At 41.6% G+C, this 20,801-nt stretch overlaps 1 protein-coding gene across 18 annotated transcripts in view; it reads right to left on the reverse strand.

Moving 5' to 3' along the window:
* LOC110981663 (muscleblind-like protein 3) overlaps positions 1–20,801 on the reverse strand; it is a 158,929-nt gene that overhangs the window by 48,796 nt on the left and 89,332 nt on the right. The window contains exon 1 of one of the 18 annotated variants that reach the window (XM_087145440.1): positions 19,013–19,268. The exons of 4 other annotated variants lie outside the window; for them this stretch is intronic. Coding sequence is in view for 13 of the 14 variants with exons in the window: in XM_087145437.1 (XP_087001563.1) it covers positions 4,647–4,835 (189 nt within the window). In the remaining variant the exon portion in view is untranslated. Of the gene's footprint in view, positions 1–4,646; positions 4,936–14,481; positions 15,823–19,012; positions 19,269–20,801 lie in introns of those variants that run through there. 13 more of the 18 variants (XM_087145434.1, XM_087145437.1, XM_087145435.1 and 10 more) reach the window with 13 other exon arrangements.

The raw sequence follows: 20,801 nt of genomic DNA on the forward strand, positions 1-20,801 counted from the left end.
ATCATACATCCACAACATCTCATGCAAGGGTAGCACTTGCATACCCACATCACCCAATTCTGATGGGTTTGTAGTGTACATGTATGTCTGAGCTGACTGATTTATTCGTCTGGTCTAGGAGGATTGCCAATAACAACTTGTCAGCTTGTAAGAGTTCAAGGCTGGGGCTGTTTTGGGGTGGCAGACAGGAACAGACTCTCATGCCAGGCCCAGGATTAATCCCTGGAAGCCGGCTGAAACATGAAAACATTTCCTCCTAGATTTAAGCACTCAATCCCACAAACATACCTCCCCTAGACCTGCCACAACCATGATCAACACCCCCCCACACACACAAAAATCTGTGACCCCTGACCTCTGAGGCTTGGTCATGGATAAATGCCAAGCCCCTGAATGATTTTTTTTTAATTACGCGAGAAAAGTGAGCATTTGGTTTTATGTGAGCATTCTCTTTAATACTTGCTGGGCCTGGGTATATCTAGACTAAGATAACTTGTGACTAGATTGACTACCTCAATGAAAGTGATTTCTAACTAATGAATATCAACGGTTTTTATTTCCTAATGCAACAAGAGACTGAATGATTCCGAAGAATTGTTCTCAAATGCACCCCTCTCAAACGAAGCTCTATGAATATACTCCAAACTCCAAACTGAGCATGGACATGGACTAGTCAAGACACAATCAGTTTCCCCACTCTGCCTGACCCACTTCACACTGGCGGATGACTCTTTGGCAAGCCGGGAGGGAGACTTTAGCATGGCTGTCGACATAGGCCTGCCTGCCCTCACAACATAATCCCCTTCCTGGAGTCCAAAACGCAGATATAACAGCACATATACAATGGAACAATCACGAACACCAGCAATGTAAATCCACAACACCTGCCGCAGATTTCGGCGAAAGCAAAGCCCGGGAAATAAGTAAATCCAGAACATGTAAAACATGAGGAACAAAAAAAGATTTTTTTGAAGTGGGTGAATGTTCCCTGAAAACAAAATCTGGCGTGGAGGCTGAAGAACTAGTTATGATAACATGTGAGACGTACAATATTAATATATGCCAAATGGAAGGATTTGTTTTAAAAATACAAATACAAATCAGTTGACAACTGATGACTGACCAAACACACCTCCCAGTAAAAATAGAAATTCTTGTTATGAAGCTCAGGTCACAGTCAGATTTCTTTACGTCAGCAATGCGTTTTAAAAAACAAATGGGTGGAAAAGCTACAACCGGCAGATCAAGGTCACACTTCAGAGATAAATCATAAGTCTTCACACGCCAAATTTTTTTTTCTAAGCAGGAAGTATGCAGAGAAGAAACAAACTATTATTTGCAGAAACCTAAAAAACTGAACACAGAAAAATTTGCTTCATAAAGGAGAAATCTCTCGGCAATAACACCTTCAAAATCAAATCTAAACACTGTAGGTATCTCCTCTTGTTACTGGCATTGTGAAAACATTTCTTTAATAACAACAGTGTCAGTCTCAAGTTGAGCAGAACCTGCGTACCAGTGATGTTTCAAGATGGTTTTGAAATGGATGTGTCAATCTCACTCCAACACTCTTCGGCACTCAGAACAAGCAGACTCATCATGGGTGTTGGACTTAATATGAATGGTCCAAAACACCTACAAGCCCCCTCCCCCATCCTCTACTAGAAAAGAACCAAGGAACAAACAAATTCCACAATTACCCCTACCCCTGCAAAACGTGACTTGTTTGAGGTGACCCAACTGCTCAAGTAACGAGTTTCGGAAAGCCAAACCTCCACGCTGGAGGTTTTGGGCAGAATTTTATTTTTCAATGGACCTTACGTTTAATGACTTCCAGGGAATGTGGACCGCCTTCCAAAACAGATTGCCTGAGTCTGAGGAATACCCTTCATCTGACACAAGGTAGCCCTGGGACATACCTTGACCTTGGCAGTAACTGCTGCCCCCTGTCTAGACAGACTATTAAGGTTGGGGTCCTTAGGGGAACACAGCCACAGGGCTTCCTAGAGTCCAAAACTGGAATGCAGAGGGTTCAGGATCAGTGGGAATGACTACAGTCGAACTCTGGACCTTTGGCAAAATCGCAAGAGCTATAAATCGGCCCCCACAGGGGCACTTTGTAAATAACCTCTCAGTTTTCAAAGACTGAAGCCGCCCATTTTAAATTCAAGTGAATAATGAAAGATGTTCCTTGAATGATCAGTTTTAGTTTTCTTTTAAAAAGAATAGTGCCAACTTCCACAAGAACCCTAAAGAAATAAAGCAGAATACTGGTACAACAAAGCCAATAAAACAAGCTAAAAGAATAATTCGCATGATTCCTCAGGAGGGAGGTTTTTCCTGTCTGCATATAGGATCTGACCTCATAACCATTCTGGACAGAGAGCAAAACCAGAAACTGAAACTAACCCAGCATGAGAGTCACAAGTAAGACAATTCCTCAGAAACTCAAACTAGTGGTCATGCATAATCAGAAGGCTTAGATCTTTTACAGTGAGTGCTAACAATGAAATTATATTCAAGCAGGTGATACTAGCAAGTGTTTCAAAATTTGAGTTTGGAAATTTGAATAAAAAAATTGCCAGGTATGAACCTCAGGACAAAATGGTTGAAAACAAGACATTCCAAGGGTTTGTTTTTCTTTTGTATTTCAAAAGTAAGACCTAAAATACTGGTAAGATTGAAATTGAGCCATTTTAGACCCAGACAACAAAGTCTGATTGAACATGAATTCTACCTTAATCACTTTGGAGTTTTACAATATAAAACTGTGTGTAGTCTTCAACATACATGAAAATGGTAACTGATGGCTGATAACCATGTTACATAAAAATGGTTACTGATGGCTGATGACCATGTTACATAATGTCATGTGGAGAGAAGTCAAGAAAAACAAAACACATTCTCACACACACACATGTCAATTCCGAAATTTGTATCCTTGAGGAGACATGGCTTTGTTCACACAGTTGCATGAGAAACAATGTTTTCAAAATGCTTCCATTTTAACGTGAATCACTCTCCTGGGCTGAAGTTTTGACTGAATGTCCCTTATACGAAACACTTCAATTTGGGATGGATTCTCACGCATTAAAAATTTCTCCTTTTTGAGCAATTTCCAAATATCAGTTTCGTGAAATTCTTGTGGAGACCTATACACCTTTAGAAATTCCTTGTGGAGACCTATTCAACCTATTCGCCTGGGTCTCCACAACGCACCATATTCTGAAAACGTCTTAGTACACCCGAACACACCTACATGTATAACAACAGAGACAATTCCTATGGGTTTGATGTGTAGCCACCGAAAGGCTATGCAATGTGAGGATTTCCTGGCTTCAGGTATAGTCACACAGCACATTTCCAGCCTTTTCAATATTATATCCTAAGAGTGAAGCCTTGTCGGATGTTCACCTCTTAACAGGCTCAGCAGTGGGACCAATGCAACCTCTCAGTCACTGCACTGATCAAGACAATTCATTGTCACAATCAATCAGGCTTACAATATCTAAACACATACACACACCCACACAAAGAACCACCTGTGCAGATTTCAAAACCAACCAGTGTACCAGAAAACAGAGAATATAAGAAAACAGCCGAGAAACTGCCTCTGATTCTGCCATCCGATTGAGTAAAAATCACTAGGCTTCTAATGGTCTAACCAGTGCCGTTTAGGTTCCTCACTCCAAACACTGTTAACTAAAGGAAAAGGTCCCAGGTAATTAACTGCAGTAAGGTTGGATCTGCAACACAACTAAAGACCTACCATCTACCTAAAACCTTGAATTGTCAACTGTCCAGTGAAATATTAAATACCTCCGGAAACTCCCACCCTACTGGCAAACACTGACACCTAATAAAAAACAAATGACACATGACTGAAACCACACAGATTAAGCTGTCCAATCTCTAAAATCTGTTTTCTTATCCAGACTCTTTTTGTCTTCCCGTCCTTTTTTGACTCACCACTTTATCTTTCTCACTTCCTGCACTGTCTACAAGCTCAGATTTCGGGGGGGGGGGGAACGAGAAGATGAGCTGAAGCAAGCAACAGGGAGTGATACGCTGGGCATGTAGAGAGCGCACATACGAGGGGACAGCCACCGCGGTTATTTACCTGGGCCAATGGGGAATTTTTGTAGCCAAATGCACAGATTACCAAAAATGACAATCCTCAGCTGGGGTTGTTTGCATCCGTCATTCCCTCAAGTGAGAAGATATCTCACACTGATTAATACTGCTTTCCCGAGCCAAGATCTCACCTTATGGTATTATCCATGGACATCCAACTGCCATCCTCTTTCACTTCATCTCTCTCTCTCTCTCTTTCAAAAGAAAAAAAATTCCACTCCAGAAGAACGATGCTGTCAGATTTTTCTCCACAGATTTACCTGAGCTGAGTACGTAAACTAACTTGTTGCCCATGTTAGGTAGGAACTTCTTGCTGGCTCATAGCAAGTCCTTTTCATGTCGGGAAAGGCGGGTTTATGGTTAATAATTGGACAGCATTTTGCGATAGGAGGGGGAAGAATCAACGATTTGGTATGGATCTTTGATTGTCTAACAGACGAAACAATAGGATGAAGCTGGTGCATAAGAGACGTACATGTACCTGTAGAACAGGACATGGTCGCTCACTTTACCTGAAAATTTGACGCAACATCCGGGCATAGGAAATTGTAGGCCATCCTTGATGAGAGAGACGGTATTCCAGACATCTTGCAGTTGCAAGTTCCTTCCAAAACTTCCCTGAGAAACAAAGCAGCCAGGGGACACAGACAAAGCCAAACGCCGATGGAATAAACAACGCCAGAGCCAGAGACATGTAACATCAACCTGCTGTCTTATGATGAAGCGGAACTTATAATACTAGTAATAATGGTGTCTAGGGCCTACACATGTTAAATTTCCCGTGCTGAGAGCTGTATGCAGTTTCTGTCTGTACTGCAACAGGTAAAAGAACTGTGTGAATGGGGATGACCGACACAAATGGTGCATTTAGGATTTCCAAATAACAGTTCCTGAATAAAGAGCAGTTTTCAAGATAAATTTGCAAAGTTGCTTCCCTATGAATTTATGAAAAACCATACTTCTTAAAAAAAAAAAAAAAAATCAGCATTTGGGGGAAATTCCGCCTTTCCCATATTGGCTTTTCCTGACTCACTGCCTGAGAATTGAGTCCACCCCTGCGGGAAATGTTTCAAAATCAAACTTGGAAGAGCCCAAACGAGGAAGCAGAGCCAACAACGATCCTTAGCATTGACAATACCAGGCTGAAGTTGGAAACACACAGAAAAGAAACTGAAAACAAGCCAGCCTAATACAAATATCTGGACCAGTTCCGATGGTTAAAGAGAGAGGTTTTTACACTCACCAGCCTCCACAGATATTCTGTTGACACAAAGCCCAGGCATAACAGCTTTTTATGTCACAGTAGTTCCTCATGAAATCACAAAAAAGACCGAGAGATATAAATAAAAGGAATTGTTATTGAATTTCACTTCCTTTTTCCTGTTGGAATATATCATGGGACAGAGAGATGACTAAAGCTGATAAGACTTGACTACATTTTGGCCACAACTGCCATGCGTGAGACAGAAAATGCCAACTTCAATGGGAGAAGCAGTGAAGACTGGACATGAGTGTTTCATCTATTACGGGATCCAAAAATGAAGGAGACTCGAAACTAACCACAAGTGACTCAAGACACCAAAATAAATCAGCTAGCAAACACTAGAAAGATATCTTTGTTGTGCATGATTCTGAATGCAGCTGCTTACAAAATTGAACAATATTTTCTGCCTCCTGTGTGAACCTGTGCTGTGTCTTACCCTCAAACAAACCTACTCAGATTGCTCCGACTAACTCAGGATTGGAAACCTGACGTTGAGAAACAACAAATTTTTTTGGAAAATGACCGATCACAGAATGACTAAACGGCAAGGATAATTGAGCCTTCGAGTAACAAAAAACCCACTCGTCTCCATTTCTGTCTGTAAAACAGTCAGATTCTCATTTAATCATCAACCTGCCCCATCAGGTGCTCATTACAAAGCACTTGATTACTTAATGACATCAGAGACAGGGCAGCCAGCAAGTACAATCTCCGAGCAGAGAACGCATTTCAGCACTGGGTTCACTACAGGACACAGCCAGTCCGCTGGCAAGCCCAGCCACTGGCTGCTTTCTTTCACTGGCCCGACTTTGAGTTTTCAACCTTCCATTTTAACAGACAGCTCTGCTTATCTTTAGGAAGAAGAGCACCCTCCCCCCCACAAGAAAACCCCTTCCAATCTTAACGGGGATGGGGGAGTTGGCTCAAATCAGTTACAGAATTTCTGCTGTTTTCCTTCTCTCAACCCCTCCAGAATGGATGTCACATTTCTTATTAAATTTTTTTTTTCAGAGAACCGTGATGGAGATGAAGCCAGAAAAGAAAAATACAAATGAATACACCGACATGTTTTCGTACGGACCGACAGGCTGTACAAATGGGAATTGCCCCAGAAAGACACAATGAATACATAAACATGGATCTCGTGATTGAGCTCATACATGTACATGTATGCGAGCAAAAATGACCGGCATTTTGGGGGGAGGTGGGGTCACTCTGGTAAGTTAATCTGATCATGTAATGCCAATCTTTTTCAGCTGTCATCTTTACTAATGGATGAACTTTCCCGTGAAGTGAATCTTCAATTTATTTCCAGCAAAGAAATGAAAAAAATTCATCAACTCCTGAGCTACAGATTTTTCTAAAGGGCTCGGAAGCAAAAATGTGTTACCCTACAAAAACAGAACAAGTTACTCTCTAAAAAATGGGAGCAATTATGAAAATCAGCCGGGCTAGCTACCGGTCCCACACGTTTCCAATCTGCCACTAATCCCCTCCCCCTGGCCTTTCAAGCAGCAGACTTGGTAGGTTCTTGGAATTCTTTTTCCAGTTTTGAACTTGATATGCAGGGCCTATCAAAGTCAGGCGGTTCTACTTTGTCAACAGCTTCCTGATGGTGTATTATTTGCGGAGAGTTATCTATGCGTGGACAACACCGAAGCAACTTTTTATACAGACGTTGGCAAAACAAACGGAGATCTCTGGAAAGCTCTTAAGGACTCAAAGCCTCGCCTCAAGCCCCCACAAAAGCATCAAAGTGAAAGAAAAGGACACAAAGCCAGGATATTCACAGGCTCTATTACTTTCAACAAACAAGCTGCACCTCATTAACTCATCAAATGCCTGGTCACAAACGCTCAAAACGGCCGCTTCCAAAGCTTGGGGGTTGGAAAAATGCAATTCTGAGCCTAATCCAAATTATGATGCCAATCGTGAAGATTCCACTTCATGTAAATATGTAATGGCATGCATGCATGAGAGTCATGCCTACTTACATTAAAGTGGGATGATTTGTCAACTCTCGTAATAGCTTGCTGATTGGTAGCCACTACCCTATTATTCATTACGGGAGGATTTTTTTTTTCCAGAGATCAATGTAGGCAAAAAAGAACTGCGGAAGGAATGTTGACTTTGGAGAATCTTCATAAAAGCTGACAAACTGTCTGCACCTGGCCCGTCAATCACTTAGGTGGTATGCTATCCACCTCTCACAAAAAAAACACCACCCCAAAAGACACATCTCTCCCTCCCTTCGGGAACCATCTCCTTCAAGTCTCAGTTTGGTTGGTTTTTGGCTTCCCTCAGCCTCAGTGTTTCTTGTTATGTAGCAAGTAGTTTGGTCAGGTCATGATACTCCTGAGACTCGATCCTCGTCTTTGGGTGTCCTGGTAACTTGGCAATGAATGTATGCATGTAATTTTCTTAAGCCAGCCAACCTTTTCTACTGCTGCGCCAGGGATAATACAGTAAATCAACATTTCTTCTGATGGGGGGGGGGTTTGTATTTCTGTGATTGGCCTCCGATTCTCTGGGGAAGGGGACCTTCCTATGCTGGAAGTTATGCTTGGTTTCCTATCAATGCATGAATTCATGCAAAAGGGTTTAGTTCTATGGTCGTGTGGACAGTTCTGGATCAATATGACGAATGCCTATCCACATCGCCACTGATTCAAAATTCTGTACCATTTGCTGCTGCTGCAGGGAAAACCCTCGGGCTCATATTAAAAAAGCTCAGGGGATTAAAGAAATTTTCGGCTGCCCCTCTCCAAAAAGAACAACCAAACAAACAAAATTCCTAGCAATGAATGTATGCATGCAATTTACTAGTCTCAGGCGTGTGGTCAAGATGACCGTTATGCATGACCTGAGATGGGGGCATCTTCAACTTGAATACTGGAATTATTAAAGGCCAGGCATTAAATTCATTTGAACGATGACCCCAACCTATTACCATGAGAACAACCAAGAGGATCTTCCATGCTAGTAACGGCAGATGACCTATTGCTAAGCATGGGTAAGGTCTTGAAAAGGTCACTGGCCAAGCCATCATGGGATAGGTTCCCAGTTTGCCTAGTTACATTTACTGTGCTGTTTTCTGGTCCAAGTGATGAGGCTCACAAATCTCAAGAAAATTCCGAAACCGGTATCTGCCACGAAATGACTCGCATGAACGAATCTCTGCCCAATGAGCAAGTATCCAACTAATCTCTGAGGAAACAAAGGTGACAAGATCACATGAACGAGAAGATGATAAAGCATCTCAAAGAGACCATCCACATGTAGGTCAATTGGAGACAGTTATGACTAATGAATGGAAGTCCTCTGTAGCCATATGTCACCCGGCTCAAGACAAAATAATCAAGATGCCCAATTACAGCTTTGCAGCATGCCGGCACACAAACGCTGACCTCTTGTTTGTCGTTAGCCCAGCCTAACTAACTTTTGGGGGAGTGGTTTCTTGTGGTTCCATCCTCCTTCAATTTCTCAGACTCTCAGAGAAATTTGATTGGCCTTTAGGTTGTCAATTACCTTCACGGTTGTATGTACTGATACAAAATATCCCCAGTCTGGGGCATTAACAGGTTGGGAACAATGCAGCTTGGTTTGACTTTGAGATGCAAAATAAAAAATTGGTCATGAAAAAGTCAAATTTTATTTACCATAAGGTGCAGGATTCCTGCACCTGAAGGACAATTAAATTCCTTGACTTTTCCACGACTTTACCATGACCAAACTATAAAAATCTGTGACCCAATAATGCAATTTCTTGGGCTATTCGGCCTTTTAAGTTGCAAATACAATCACACGTATAATGCACTTATTTCTGAGAAAAGAAATTACACACAGTGTTTGAAAAATTCCATGACTTTTCCATGGCTTCAGTCATTTTTACAAAATACCATGACTTTTCCAGGCCTGGCAAACGAAAACAAATTTCTGTGATTTTTTCGTGACTTTTCCAAGCCGCAGCAACCCTGAATATGCAACTGGGGTAGTCTCATTTTTGGAACAAACCTGTAGCAGCAAATCAGATACTTAACTAAAACATAATTCTCTTAATGCTTTCCTCTTAGAAGGCTCATTCCGTACCCAAGCGAGCTTTATCTCTATCAAATCTCACATGTATTGACCACAACTTTCCCATTATCAAAATAGCATCTGAAAGAACAAAATGCTGTAACAGAGTCCCTAACTCTTTCAAATAAAAATGATGGGTACTTTACAATCCATGACTTCCATGCATTGCATGAATCTTCATTTTAATACCTATTTTTATCGGTCCATGATAAATGATATTTCTTATTGGTCTGTCGTTGATGAAACTGTCTCCCAAAAAGTATGGACAAACTGAAGCTGTCCTGGGGCTGTCACAATCCATTACAATCAGGGCCATCCTCAGCACAGCCTTGGCCGGTTCCCCTCAGCTGCGGGTCCAGCTATGACCTCACTCCCTGCCCCAGATTCCTGAGCCAAAAGGAACCGTGCAATTCCCAGCACAATTTTTTTTTTTTTTAAAGACTGAGGCACGGGCCTTGCCAGAAATCACCTTTGATGAGGGGGTGTACACATATTGGGTACATGATTTGCAAGCGTTGTCGAGGAGGCAGGGAACCGGTCTAGTTGCGCTAGTTTACAGAATCTCACTTGGGAAGTTGGGCTTCGGTCACTCAGCTCCCCCATTGCTCCCTTAACAACTGTTGCGCTGTGACATTTTACAACTCAAGACAGGTTCTGAAAAAGGCCTGTCATGAAGGCCACGGGAGGTATATGCAATCTGAATCCTTTGATCAACACTTCCCAAATATTTTCTTTCAGAAAGAAGACCATCCTCAGATGTTTTTTGTTATGAAATGTCCAAGTTGAAACGACCTGAGAAATCTGCAGACGGAAGAAGTACGATCATTAATATGTCTCTTTTATTTGTCACATCAGCTTTGTTCAGATCTTTATATCTGTGACATATAAGGTTACAAATTATGTGAGGAATATCACGTGCCATTCCCTTTTAGTTACACTGAAGTTCAGGAAACTAAACTGGATGTACAAATTATTTGTAAACTGGAGAAATTTGCGTCATACGTCTTCAGGACAGACGCATTAGGGAACAAAATGTGAGAGACCGCGAACAACAGCACAGCATGTGGTAAAATCAGTCCTTTTTTTCACTGTTGGTAATGTCATGTCAATGCAGTCAGTCAGACAAACAAAAAAGTGCATATAGTGGCAAGCTTTTCCGAGTAACTGCGAAACAAACAGAATGGTTGGCCGCTGTGGACTACTTCCAACATTGTCAACACCATTTGTATTGACAGTGTTGGAAATAGTGCTTGCAAGCACTCATTCAAAATCAATATACTCTGCTTCTTTACAATAATTATGGTGACTCAGGGGTTAGAACGTGTCCATCAAACAGCACAAAGTAAATCTCCATCATATAAATATCTGTGTATAGTTGAAGTGATAACCTGTGATGTTTTGTCTGGCTGCGTGCTTGTGTGGCCTGCGTACTGCCAAGAGAAAAAGACTACCATCACAAGGCTTTTCCCCTTTTCTCTGTACCGTACTGTTTGGTATTTACACACTAATGCTAGAGCAGTTTTTTTCCCTCATGGAATTGACAACAAATGTCCTCCCATCTACAGCATAAGAAGTTTACATGTACATCCAAGGAACTCCAATTTCATGACAAATTCTCCCAAGTTTCAAATACATCCATGTGCACGTCCATGTACATACAGCAGTGAATTCAGATTCCCCGAAATAAAGAGACCTATGGACTTAAAACATGTGCTGCAGGTGCTGGGAAGCAAAGAAAGAGTGTTTTAAGTAACTTTTCTGATTTCCAAAGGGCAGCCTACTTTGAGTGTAGGGAACTGCCAATGTTCAAGCCCATAAGTGGTCTACTCCCGCTGTCTCTCCACAGCTCAAAATCTGTCTAGCTGGTCAAGTAACATTCATGTTACGACACGGATCAACACAGCTGGTCCAGATGTCTGCCACAGACCCCCTCCCCCCCAAAAATCGTGCATTTTACAGAGCGGAATGGTTCCTAAAACGTGTCTGTAAATCTTGCTCATCGTTCCTCACCGTCTTCCAACCCCTCCCTCGCAGGGGCAAATGTGCAGGAATGCTCTAGATCCACAAAGTTCCCGACCCTGACAGAATGTTTGGGAAGTGAGTCTAATGGCAGCTGGGTGTTTGTTTTGAAACACGCTACCAGAGCAGGAGAGAGTCATAGCATCAGCTTTTGTCTCTGCTGGTCACTCTCCATGCTAACACATGTTTATATTCTGCACTCTAAATTTTAAGTTTTAAGTCAAGTGATATCCAGAGTACATATAATATTCCAGTTTTTAAGTTTAACAAGAATTCAAAAATCTAAAACATTATGATTCAATCATAAACTTTGCTGGAATACACTTGTTCCTACACTTTTTGTGCCATGTACGCTTTTTAATTCATTTACCAGGATGGATTTGGCCATGAACTGCGACTAGGATTTTAAAGGCTGTACAATACGCCTATAACCTGTTCGCAAACGATATTATTTTACCTACGGGTTGAGTATGGTTTGACACCTTCATAGATGTGCATACATTAGGCTGGGCCTCAGTCTGTTGCATCCACAACACCCACGCACTGTGTACATATGGATCGGAGTCCACCATGTCTGTACGATAAAAACAAATGATTGGTGGAAACCAGCCTCTATGTTGAAACCATAACAACACAGTCTTCCATGAATGACATGTAACGCATGTACGGCCCCACTTACTCCCTAATGATTCGTAATCGTTTCACAATCAATGGGCCGTGAGAACCAATCACCAGACAGCACTGGCCCGCCAGAGGGCAGTGTGGACCAATCCAAGCTGAGGGAAGAGAGGCAAGAATTAACCCTGTTCTAGAATTATCTCCAGTTCCCGATGACATGCAAAAAACAGATGGAGGTTTAATGCACTCTTGGTCACCGTGATGCTGCACTTCCATATTTGTTGGACTTTTTCTTCTAGCCAGAATTTGGAAAACCAAAAAGTCACACAAGGCAGAACTCTACTGCTAAGCCAATCTGCACATGGAACAGCTAGAAACCACACTTTACAGAAGAACTGTGAATTGGTAGTGGGCTGATAACATATCACTCACCAAGGATTTTTTACTCAAGGGTAACATTTTCCGAACTTGCTCAACCCGTCGGAATTGAAATCTCATTTTCACACAATTGAATATTTCCTGGCTTTTCCCAAATGCTGTCTCTGAAGTGCGATATTTTAGAGTTGTAAAGTTTCAAAGCCAGCCACAGTGGCGGCATTTCCCATTAGCCTGTCTAGGCACCTACAGAGGAATCCTCCTTTATTTTTTGGTTTCAGGCCAATGTCTCTGATTCATCGCCAAATCACAAAAATGCTCCCTGGGTCATAAACAAAGATTTGTTACTTTCGGCAGTCTGTCAATAAGCAAATATAGTGGTTACAAATTTCAATACTATCCCGCAAAGGCACGTTCGTGCCTTTAAGAAAATAAACCACTGATTTATTATGTGAGAAGCTGACTCCATTACTAGACATTTGAGCTAATAGCTTAGAAGTGTGGACCTTACTGCTACGTTGTAGGCACGTTTTTTGCAAGTTGTTCTTGTTGTGAAAAAAATGTTTTGTGTTGAAAAAAAGATCCTGAAATTTGTGTATCTTGAAAGGGTGTCATCACCGTTCATAAAATCTTAAATAAACAAGAGCTGACGTAATTAATCACTCTAAACTCTCTATATTGTCCGTGACGACTATCAGTGGATCACCCAGAAGATATATCATTCATTTTCTTGACCAGATGATTAAGTGTTCCCTCTCAATGAATGGCGTTCAGAAATCAGGGGAAAAAAATTATGTAAAACAAGAAAAAATGATGAAGCCACTCAAGTTTATTGAAATGACATTTATTCAAGTGGAAGTTAAGTGAAAATTAAAACCACTGTGAATTCTGACTTGACGTTTTCATGAACTTAGTTCTACTTCTTCGTGGACGGAAAAACGGGCCTCTCATTCTTGCATTGGTGCTTTGCATATACCAAAGAAAAAAAAAGTTCAAGGCCTGTGTTTTGCTCGGTGAGTCAAAAGCAAACAATCAAAGCAGGCCGCAAAAAAATGACAATGTGTCCCTCGTCAATGATTGATGAGTGCATCATTGTCAAGATCCACACCTTTCCAACAAATAATAATGTTACCAAGATAAATGATACATATGCAAGATAGGGCTCTCCTCTTCAAAATGACTGTGGGAACTCGATCAAGGCTGCGAGGAGACTCAGAATTGACATGCAGGTGACTTGCCACACGTCTGCTCCTGACTAGAACAAGTTTTTCATGCTATCGTAAGTTTGGGTGACATCTAGGGACCAGTTTCAACAATGAGATATTGAGATCGATAACTAGATGTACCTACCCTAAAGGAAAAAAGTAAAAAAACATTCAAAAAAATTTGCACATATGACTGCTGTCCTTCTTGCTATTCTTATGAGACAAAAATTCTTACAGAAACCGACACATGTAAAAACCCGGCATTCCAAGGTAAATTGTTATAGATCATGCTGGCAGGTCCATCAAAATAGTCTCCAAATTTTGTCAATCCAAACATCATGTCTGTCAACAGCAACATCAAAGATGGACATAGATTTGCCAAACAACTGGCATGAAAATCTTGGATTTGGGGAAATCTCCGCAGAGTCAAAATGCTACAGAATGTGACATCCATACAGCTCAACACAGACAATGCATACATATGTACAGTACATCCAAGTAGGACTTACATGTACATGGTTTTACCCCGTCTCTTTAACAGGGACACCAGTCGTTCACATTGGAGCGTACGCAAGTAAACATGTTGACAGAAGACATTACTGTATTACCGGTTTGCCGACAAAATGTTTCCAATGATATAAATGGGCTCAGGATGGCTAATAGAACTGGTAAATATGGCAATCTGATCAACCCTTACCTAGGCACTGCAAAGACCGTACATGAACTGCAGTACAGTGCAGCCACACTGGATTACACTACATGTACACATACATGTACATGTGCACTCACCTGTTCAGAGTAATTTGCCGGAGCCTCGTTCAAATCTGATACAATTGTTGGACTGGGCTGGATGTAGTCTGGCGGCATGGAATACATGATGGCCAGGAAAGCCTCACAGTGTCAAGCCAGCTGTTGATGGGGGGGGGACTCGCTCAGTCCTTGTCTGTTGGAGCATACGGTCTGTACAGCAACGCCGACGATACTGTATGTTGCTAAGATCAGTTTTATTGTTATTTTGGTGTGGTTCTTGAAATGCTGATATGTCGAGTAAGCCTGGCAGTCCTCGGCATACATGTATGTCTACGTGTATGCACAGTGGAAGTCCGTGACTGCAAAGTGTACACACAGACACACAAGGTCTCGGAGCAAGGCTGAAGAGCGTCTATACAGTGCCACAATACCCCAACCCAGCCAACTCGGGTCGCTGTGACGGCAACGATGATACAACTGACGACACTGTGGCTGCTCACCTATTCAGGGGTCCAGTCTCCACACAGACTCATAAAACTGACAATTTCGCTTTATCCTTTTCTCTTTTATTATCATTACAATTCCTCCGCGTTGGCAGCAAACCCTGTCTATTGTGAGCGTGCTCAGTCAAACCAGTGGAGCGTTGCGAAAGGTGGCTTTGGCACACAATGAATCCACAGACAGACTGCCATATGCAGAACTAAATTTTTTCCCCCCCTTTTTTGAAGGAGCACGAAACAAAATGGAGAAACCACACTGTACACTTCTGCCCGGTGATTATCTAGGTTAGTACAAGACTTTATTGTGAATAGTGACGGCTGATCAACTGGCACATGTACAATGTACGTTGCTATCCACTCATCCGCCAACACCTATAAAAGACACCTATACCAAGCTTTGGTTGTTAATGCATACGAGGTGCAAACTCTGACCTTTTCCCTTGCCAATCAACAAGCCCTCACGATGCAAGGTAAACACTTCAAGATTTCAAAAACCGATTAGAATGATACAAGTCCTCTGCCCGACAAGCCCACACCCACCAGTCACGTCGGTTGCGACGAAGAGTGTCCAAGCTTACACATTGGGCTCCAATTGCCCCTGCCGATCTGGGTGTGTGGGCCTCTTCTCTGGTGTGTCTTTCTTGCTTCCCGAAACGTTGTGATTAGAGTCACGCCATCTACCGGTACACAGGCTGTGTCAGCTCTAGACGCCGGGTAAACACAAACTCAATTATTAACCATAATTGAAGTCCTCGCAATCAAATGGCTAAATTTATGTAAGTGGAGCAAAATGATATTTGGCCGGGACTTTGGTCTCAAGAAACTGGGTCGTGCTTTTGTCCCAATGCCAAAAAAGAAAAAAAAATGAGGTAGAACAAGAAACAGCTGAAACACTCGGAAAAAAAAACCTGATTTGGGTTCCTGCCTCTCGAAAAGAAGAAAGGGTATCTCAATGTTCTCTTCAAAAGTACATGCACTCTGTTTAATATCATGCCCTAGTTTCCTACTACTTTTTGTCAACTACGCTGACACTGTTCTTCGCTGACTTCTCCAGGAGTACAAGTTTAACAGTGATTCTCGAACCTTGGCAATCTCTACCAGCAAGGGGTTGTTAGGAGATGAACTTGTTGAAGGAGAACTTTTGTTCTCCATCTGGGATGAGGAACGCAAACAGAGAAAGAGACTGGCACAATGTGTTCTTCTCCGTGCATATTTACACGATGCCGGTTGATGCCGACTCACAAATGGAATTGAATGCTGAACAATGCGCCGAGATCATGTCGAGTTTAATGCCACAATTAAAATTATTTGTGCTGGTACATGTACCGGTATATATGTAGGTCTCTCGTGAAGTGGCAGCACACAAGGTAGAAATGTTGAGAAACGGAAGTAAACTGGATGACACAGCCTGCTTGCTCCTTTGACCCCTTTTTCGGCAGTGATATTAATACAAGTTATTCAACTGGCCCCTTGACCAGACTACCGCTGATTATTTTAGGGGGACTGTGGAAAGTGATAAATAGCTGGAAGGGAAATTGCTTAGACATGAAAAGTCGATGTTTCAGAGGCTAAAAAACAGGTCATCAATCAAGTTTCTTTTTATGACTTAAATACAAAGCGTAAACACGGATGGAATTGATTTTTTTCTGGGCAGAGGAGACTTATGGAATTTTTTTTGCTTTAAAATTAGGTGTTTAGTGTAAAAAAGATTTATTGATTTATTTCGTTTTTGTCTTTTAAAAAAATGCCTCAGAAACTGAAAAGCAGATGGATCAGAGGAATTTTGTTAATCTTTTCAAGTAGAATTTGTACTTGATACTACAGTAGTTACATATTCATTTTTACCCCATGTTATAGAAAGTGTGTCAATGTAAACAGAGCGGAGTGTACATTCCTGGTCGAATAATGAATCTTACATGCCAATTTATAATTTACATACAAACATGGGACTTTGCTGTTTTGTGCTAGTTAACGTGGTTAAATAATAATATGAATTATGACAGCTACGGTTTTCCAATCAATAATTCAATTAGTTTTACAACTTTCTGCAGTAGCCCTATTTTATACTTTCCCTTTGATTTTGGGCAAGACAAGTAAGACTTTCTTGGATTCAAAAACCGTTCCACTAAAATAAAAACCAATTACTCTACAAGGGAAATTCACAACATTTATTGTGTAACAACACTTCCGAATGTTGAGAAACATCATAAATAATGCCGTCCTAAGCCGAGTAAGGCTTCACGTTGCCTAGGATGAAACCAACAAAAGTGGATCGCTTCAGAGATCCTAGCAGAACTTCCTAGTGAGACAGAGTTGCGCCACCGCAACAAACCTTCTGACTGTCTGCTTCATGTCTTCTGCTGAGGCTACCGGTATATGTACCTTTTTATTTTTCCAATGTGCAGGGTTACATTCCAGAGCAAACGCCTAAAGTGGCATCAGCCGAGATTCCACAAATATTATTGGTAGACATTAATAGCGCTGTAATCAAGGACAAGATTCCCCTGGCTAGACAGACGCAAAACGATGCCAGTCAAAGTCGGGCTGGCAGACAAGGATGGTATCAAACTCGGCCAGGTAATGACAATTACGCCAGCCCAAAATGTCACAAAGACTTCTAATTACATGTCAACAATTTCCTCCACAGAGAAACTTAGTCGTCAATATTGGCACTGGGAGACCCAAATTCCTGTGTCCCGTTCACATTTGGGGGAAATCTATTAGTGAAGGGTAGATGACCCCCCCTTTAAAACAGTGGAAGTTTATCATGCAATTGGAGGAGCTTATTTCTTCAGAACGAAGGTGATGAGAGATGCAAGTAAGCCGCGGTTGTTGATTCAGACCAGTTCTCTTGTCCAAAGGCTTCATGTTGGCCTAATTTTCCCAAAAAATGGGGGGGGGGAGGTGATTTTCGGGCCAATGGCCGCCAAAAATGTTCCAAATTTGTTTTGAAACCATTCTCCGTCAGATAGAATACAGCAGTTTTCATGTCAAATTGATTTCTCTTCTCTGTCCAGACGGTAATACTTCAATCAATCATCAAACTGTACATACCGTTATTTATTTTCTAATAGAGTGAATGATTAAAAATGAAGAAACAGATACGGTGGGAAGTACATGTACGGTACATGTACCGGTACAGTGCTTACGGCAACCTATTAACCTAGATACTTGCAAACGATTGGCACACAGACAATAGAAAGGACCAGCATGGAAGGCTCCCCCCCACAAAAATCTAGCATTGTCCTGATTGAATGATTGGAAAACGCAAGTCAAACTAAACAATATGCAAAGAAAAGCCTTAAGTTTAAAGCTATAGCACCAACAGATAGATATCTTCTGACAAAGGGTTCTCTGATTTAAAGCTAACTGAAAGGAACACAATGCCACAACTCAGTTGGAAATGAAACATCAAAATGCAAACATGAACTAAAAATGTTATCACAGGCAACAAAATCACATTTACTGAAGGGACAAATCCAATCACTGGAGCCTATATCCAGTAAATGCAGACTATTAGCTGACCTCTGACCTCCCCCCCCCCTTCCTGACTCAGGAAGGCTGCAACAAACTCTCCCTTACTTAATGCAACTGATTGTCTGGTTGCTGTATCACTAAGTTTTGGGTCAAAAAACACGTGCAGGTCCATACAGGCCAGGCCCATTTATAAACTGCTGTCCTGCGGAGCTACAGATTACTTTCACCCCCCTCCAAAGAATTACACGCTTAAAAAAATGGAACGGACAAATGATGTATTTTGTTTCTACTACTGCGATTTTAGTTTTCCTGTTGCGGCACATGCAGATATACATGTACCAGTGCAAAAAGTGAGGCTAACTTGTTTTGGCTCAGCCAAGATTCACTGTCTTTCTGTGTTGGCCTTCCATGCTGCTGTTTTGCAGTCTGCATCATGCTACTGTAAGCTTACACACTGCTGAGTACAAACTTTTCAACAAATTCTGCAAGTATGGACTCTTGTAATGTTTTGATTTCTGTATGCTGTCTAGTCAGACATGTCTCCCGTGTTTACCCACTTGTATTTATGGTAAAGGTTGCATATAAACACGTACCTGCAGGAAGACGACTGAACTTGATAAAGTCCACGGGATTTGTGTATACAAGTACTTCTGTTTGCTGTTGCGACCGAGACAGAGCGAAAACCGGCAACACGAGGCACAGCAACACCAGCACAGTTACTGTTGGGTCAGACTGGTACCGACAACAACCAGCAGGGCTGTGTTGTATTCATCCAGCATGTCCTGGAGCAAAAATCGCCCCCTCTGAAATACCTTACTCCAGACACGGAGAGCTTATTACGTGCCCACAATCACCCCGCCAAGTTTTTTTTTTATTACAAATGGAGAGAGAAAGAAAAAAAATGTTCCGACAAAAGCCAGGCTAAAGTCTAACACAGCTTCGCGGGGCCCACAAAAGCACATTGTTGCTTCACCTGAATGGCAAGGCACTCCCCTTCGACCATTGGGGAACCAACTTGGAGCTGCACCCAAGAACAGTAGGCCCTGACCCAAAAAAAAAACCACAAAAAATCCTGAAACTTAATAGACTCTGGCAAGTTAGATTGTGCTGTCCATTTTTATACCGTCACAATTTGGGAAAATAAGATTTCTATGGACAGTAATAAGCTGTTTAGCCAGGGGCACTCTCTTGTTTGAAGATTAACTACCTGTCAAGCAGTATATTGAAACTTGGCACTTCTGTGTACATGTTACACATCCAAACCTCTCTTTTTGGGCAAAATGATCACCTAGCTAAGTAAAGGCATTAAGCATTATCAATGCTTGAACTGGATTTCTTTTTAGATGAAAACAATGCATTCGTGGCAACAAATCGCATGGTTAGTCCAAAATTACCAATTCACAGAACTGCACATGAATTTAAAGGTCAACTCTGAACAGACTCGTACAAAATTTTCGTCACGGTTTAATCTTTTGTATTTTCACAAAGCTACGATTTGAACAAGATTTTTTTTAAAAAAGCCAGTGGCGGGAAAAATGAATATCGGATTCTCTTCTTTATTTCAGGGTGAAAAGTGTTTCGATATGATGACAGTTGCATGCTTATCCTTAAGATTCTGAATTGAGTGTAGTGCAGATTCATCAAGCACACATAGATTTTGAGAAACCCGACGCATTATCTGAAACAAGGTTTGCTTTGAAAATACCTGTACAAAAATGTCTCAACAGGGGAAAAATTCAAAAGGGAATTCCCAATGTGTGTATGGAACTGAATCCTGAGGACAGATGAAGTCATCGTTGCCTTGCACGTAACCATTCTCCGAGAATGTTTTTCCAGATGTCGTTACCCTGATTTTACCCATGTTTCTACATTGTTGGTTATTAACCGATTGAGAATATCACTGGTTGCAAACTTCCTCAGAAACAAGCAAAACAATTTTCCCCCTTGTTAATACCTTTAATCGGGATAACTTGATCACAGCTCAGAAGACAAGACCTAACAAATGGGTAACTGAAAAAACTGAAAACATAACACTTTTGATAAACATGACAAAATTTCCTTCATTGTCTGTGACAAGCGTGACATAAGCAGGGCTACTGGTCCACTGTTTAATTACAAACGTGAAGTACCAATTCAGTCAATTCAGGGCAGTCTCCTGACAATGGACAGCGCATGCTGTCCAAAACGTTGTTAAGTACCCACCAGTTCTTTTCAGAACCATAAATACAAAAGAGATATCCTTGCATAGCGCTACCGTAAATCTTTATTTCATTAACCTGAAGTAAACAGGGAGGTTTGGGGTAAAGGTTTGGACGTGTGCTTGGGGACTTCGGATGGCTATCACTGGATCTTCACAATGCTGAGAATCCCCTTCTTCTAAAT

The sequence above is a fragment of the Acanthaster planci genome, linkage group LG14 (genome assembly GCF_054643075.1).
Source record: "Acanthaster planci isolate LZ-2023a linkage group LG14, COTS_SCS, whole genome shotgun sequence".
NCBI classification, from domain to species: Eukaryota; Metazoa; Echinodermata; class Asteroidea; order Valvatida; family Acanthasteridae; genus Acanthaster; species Acanthaster planci.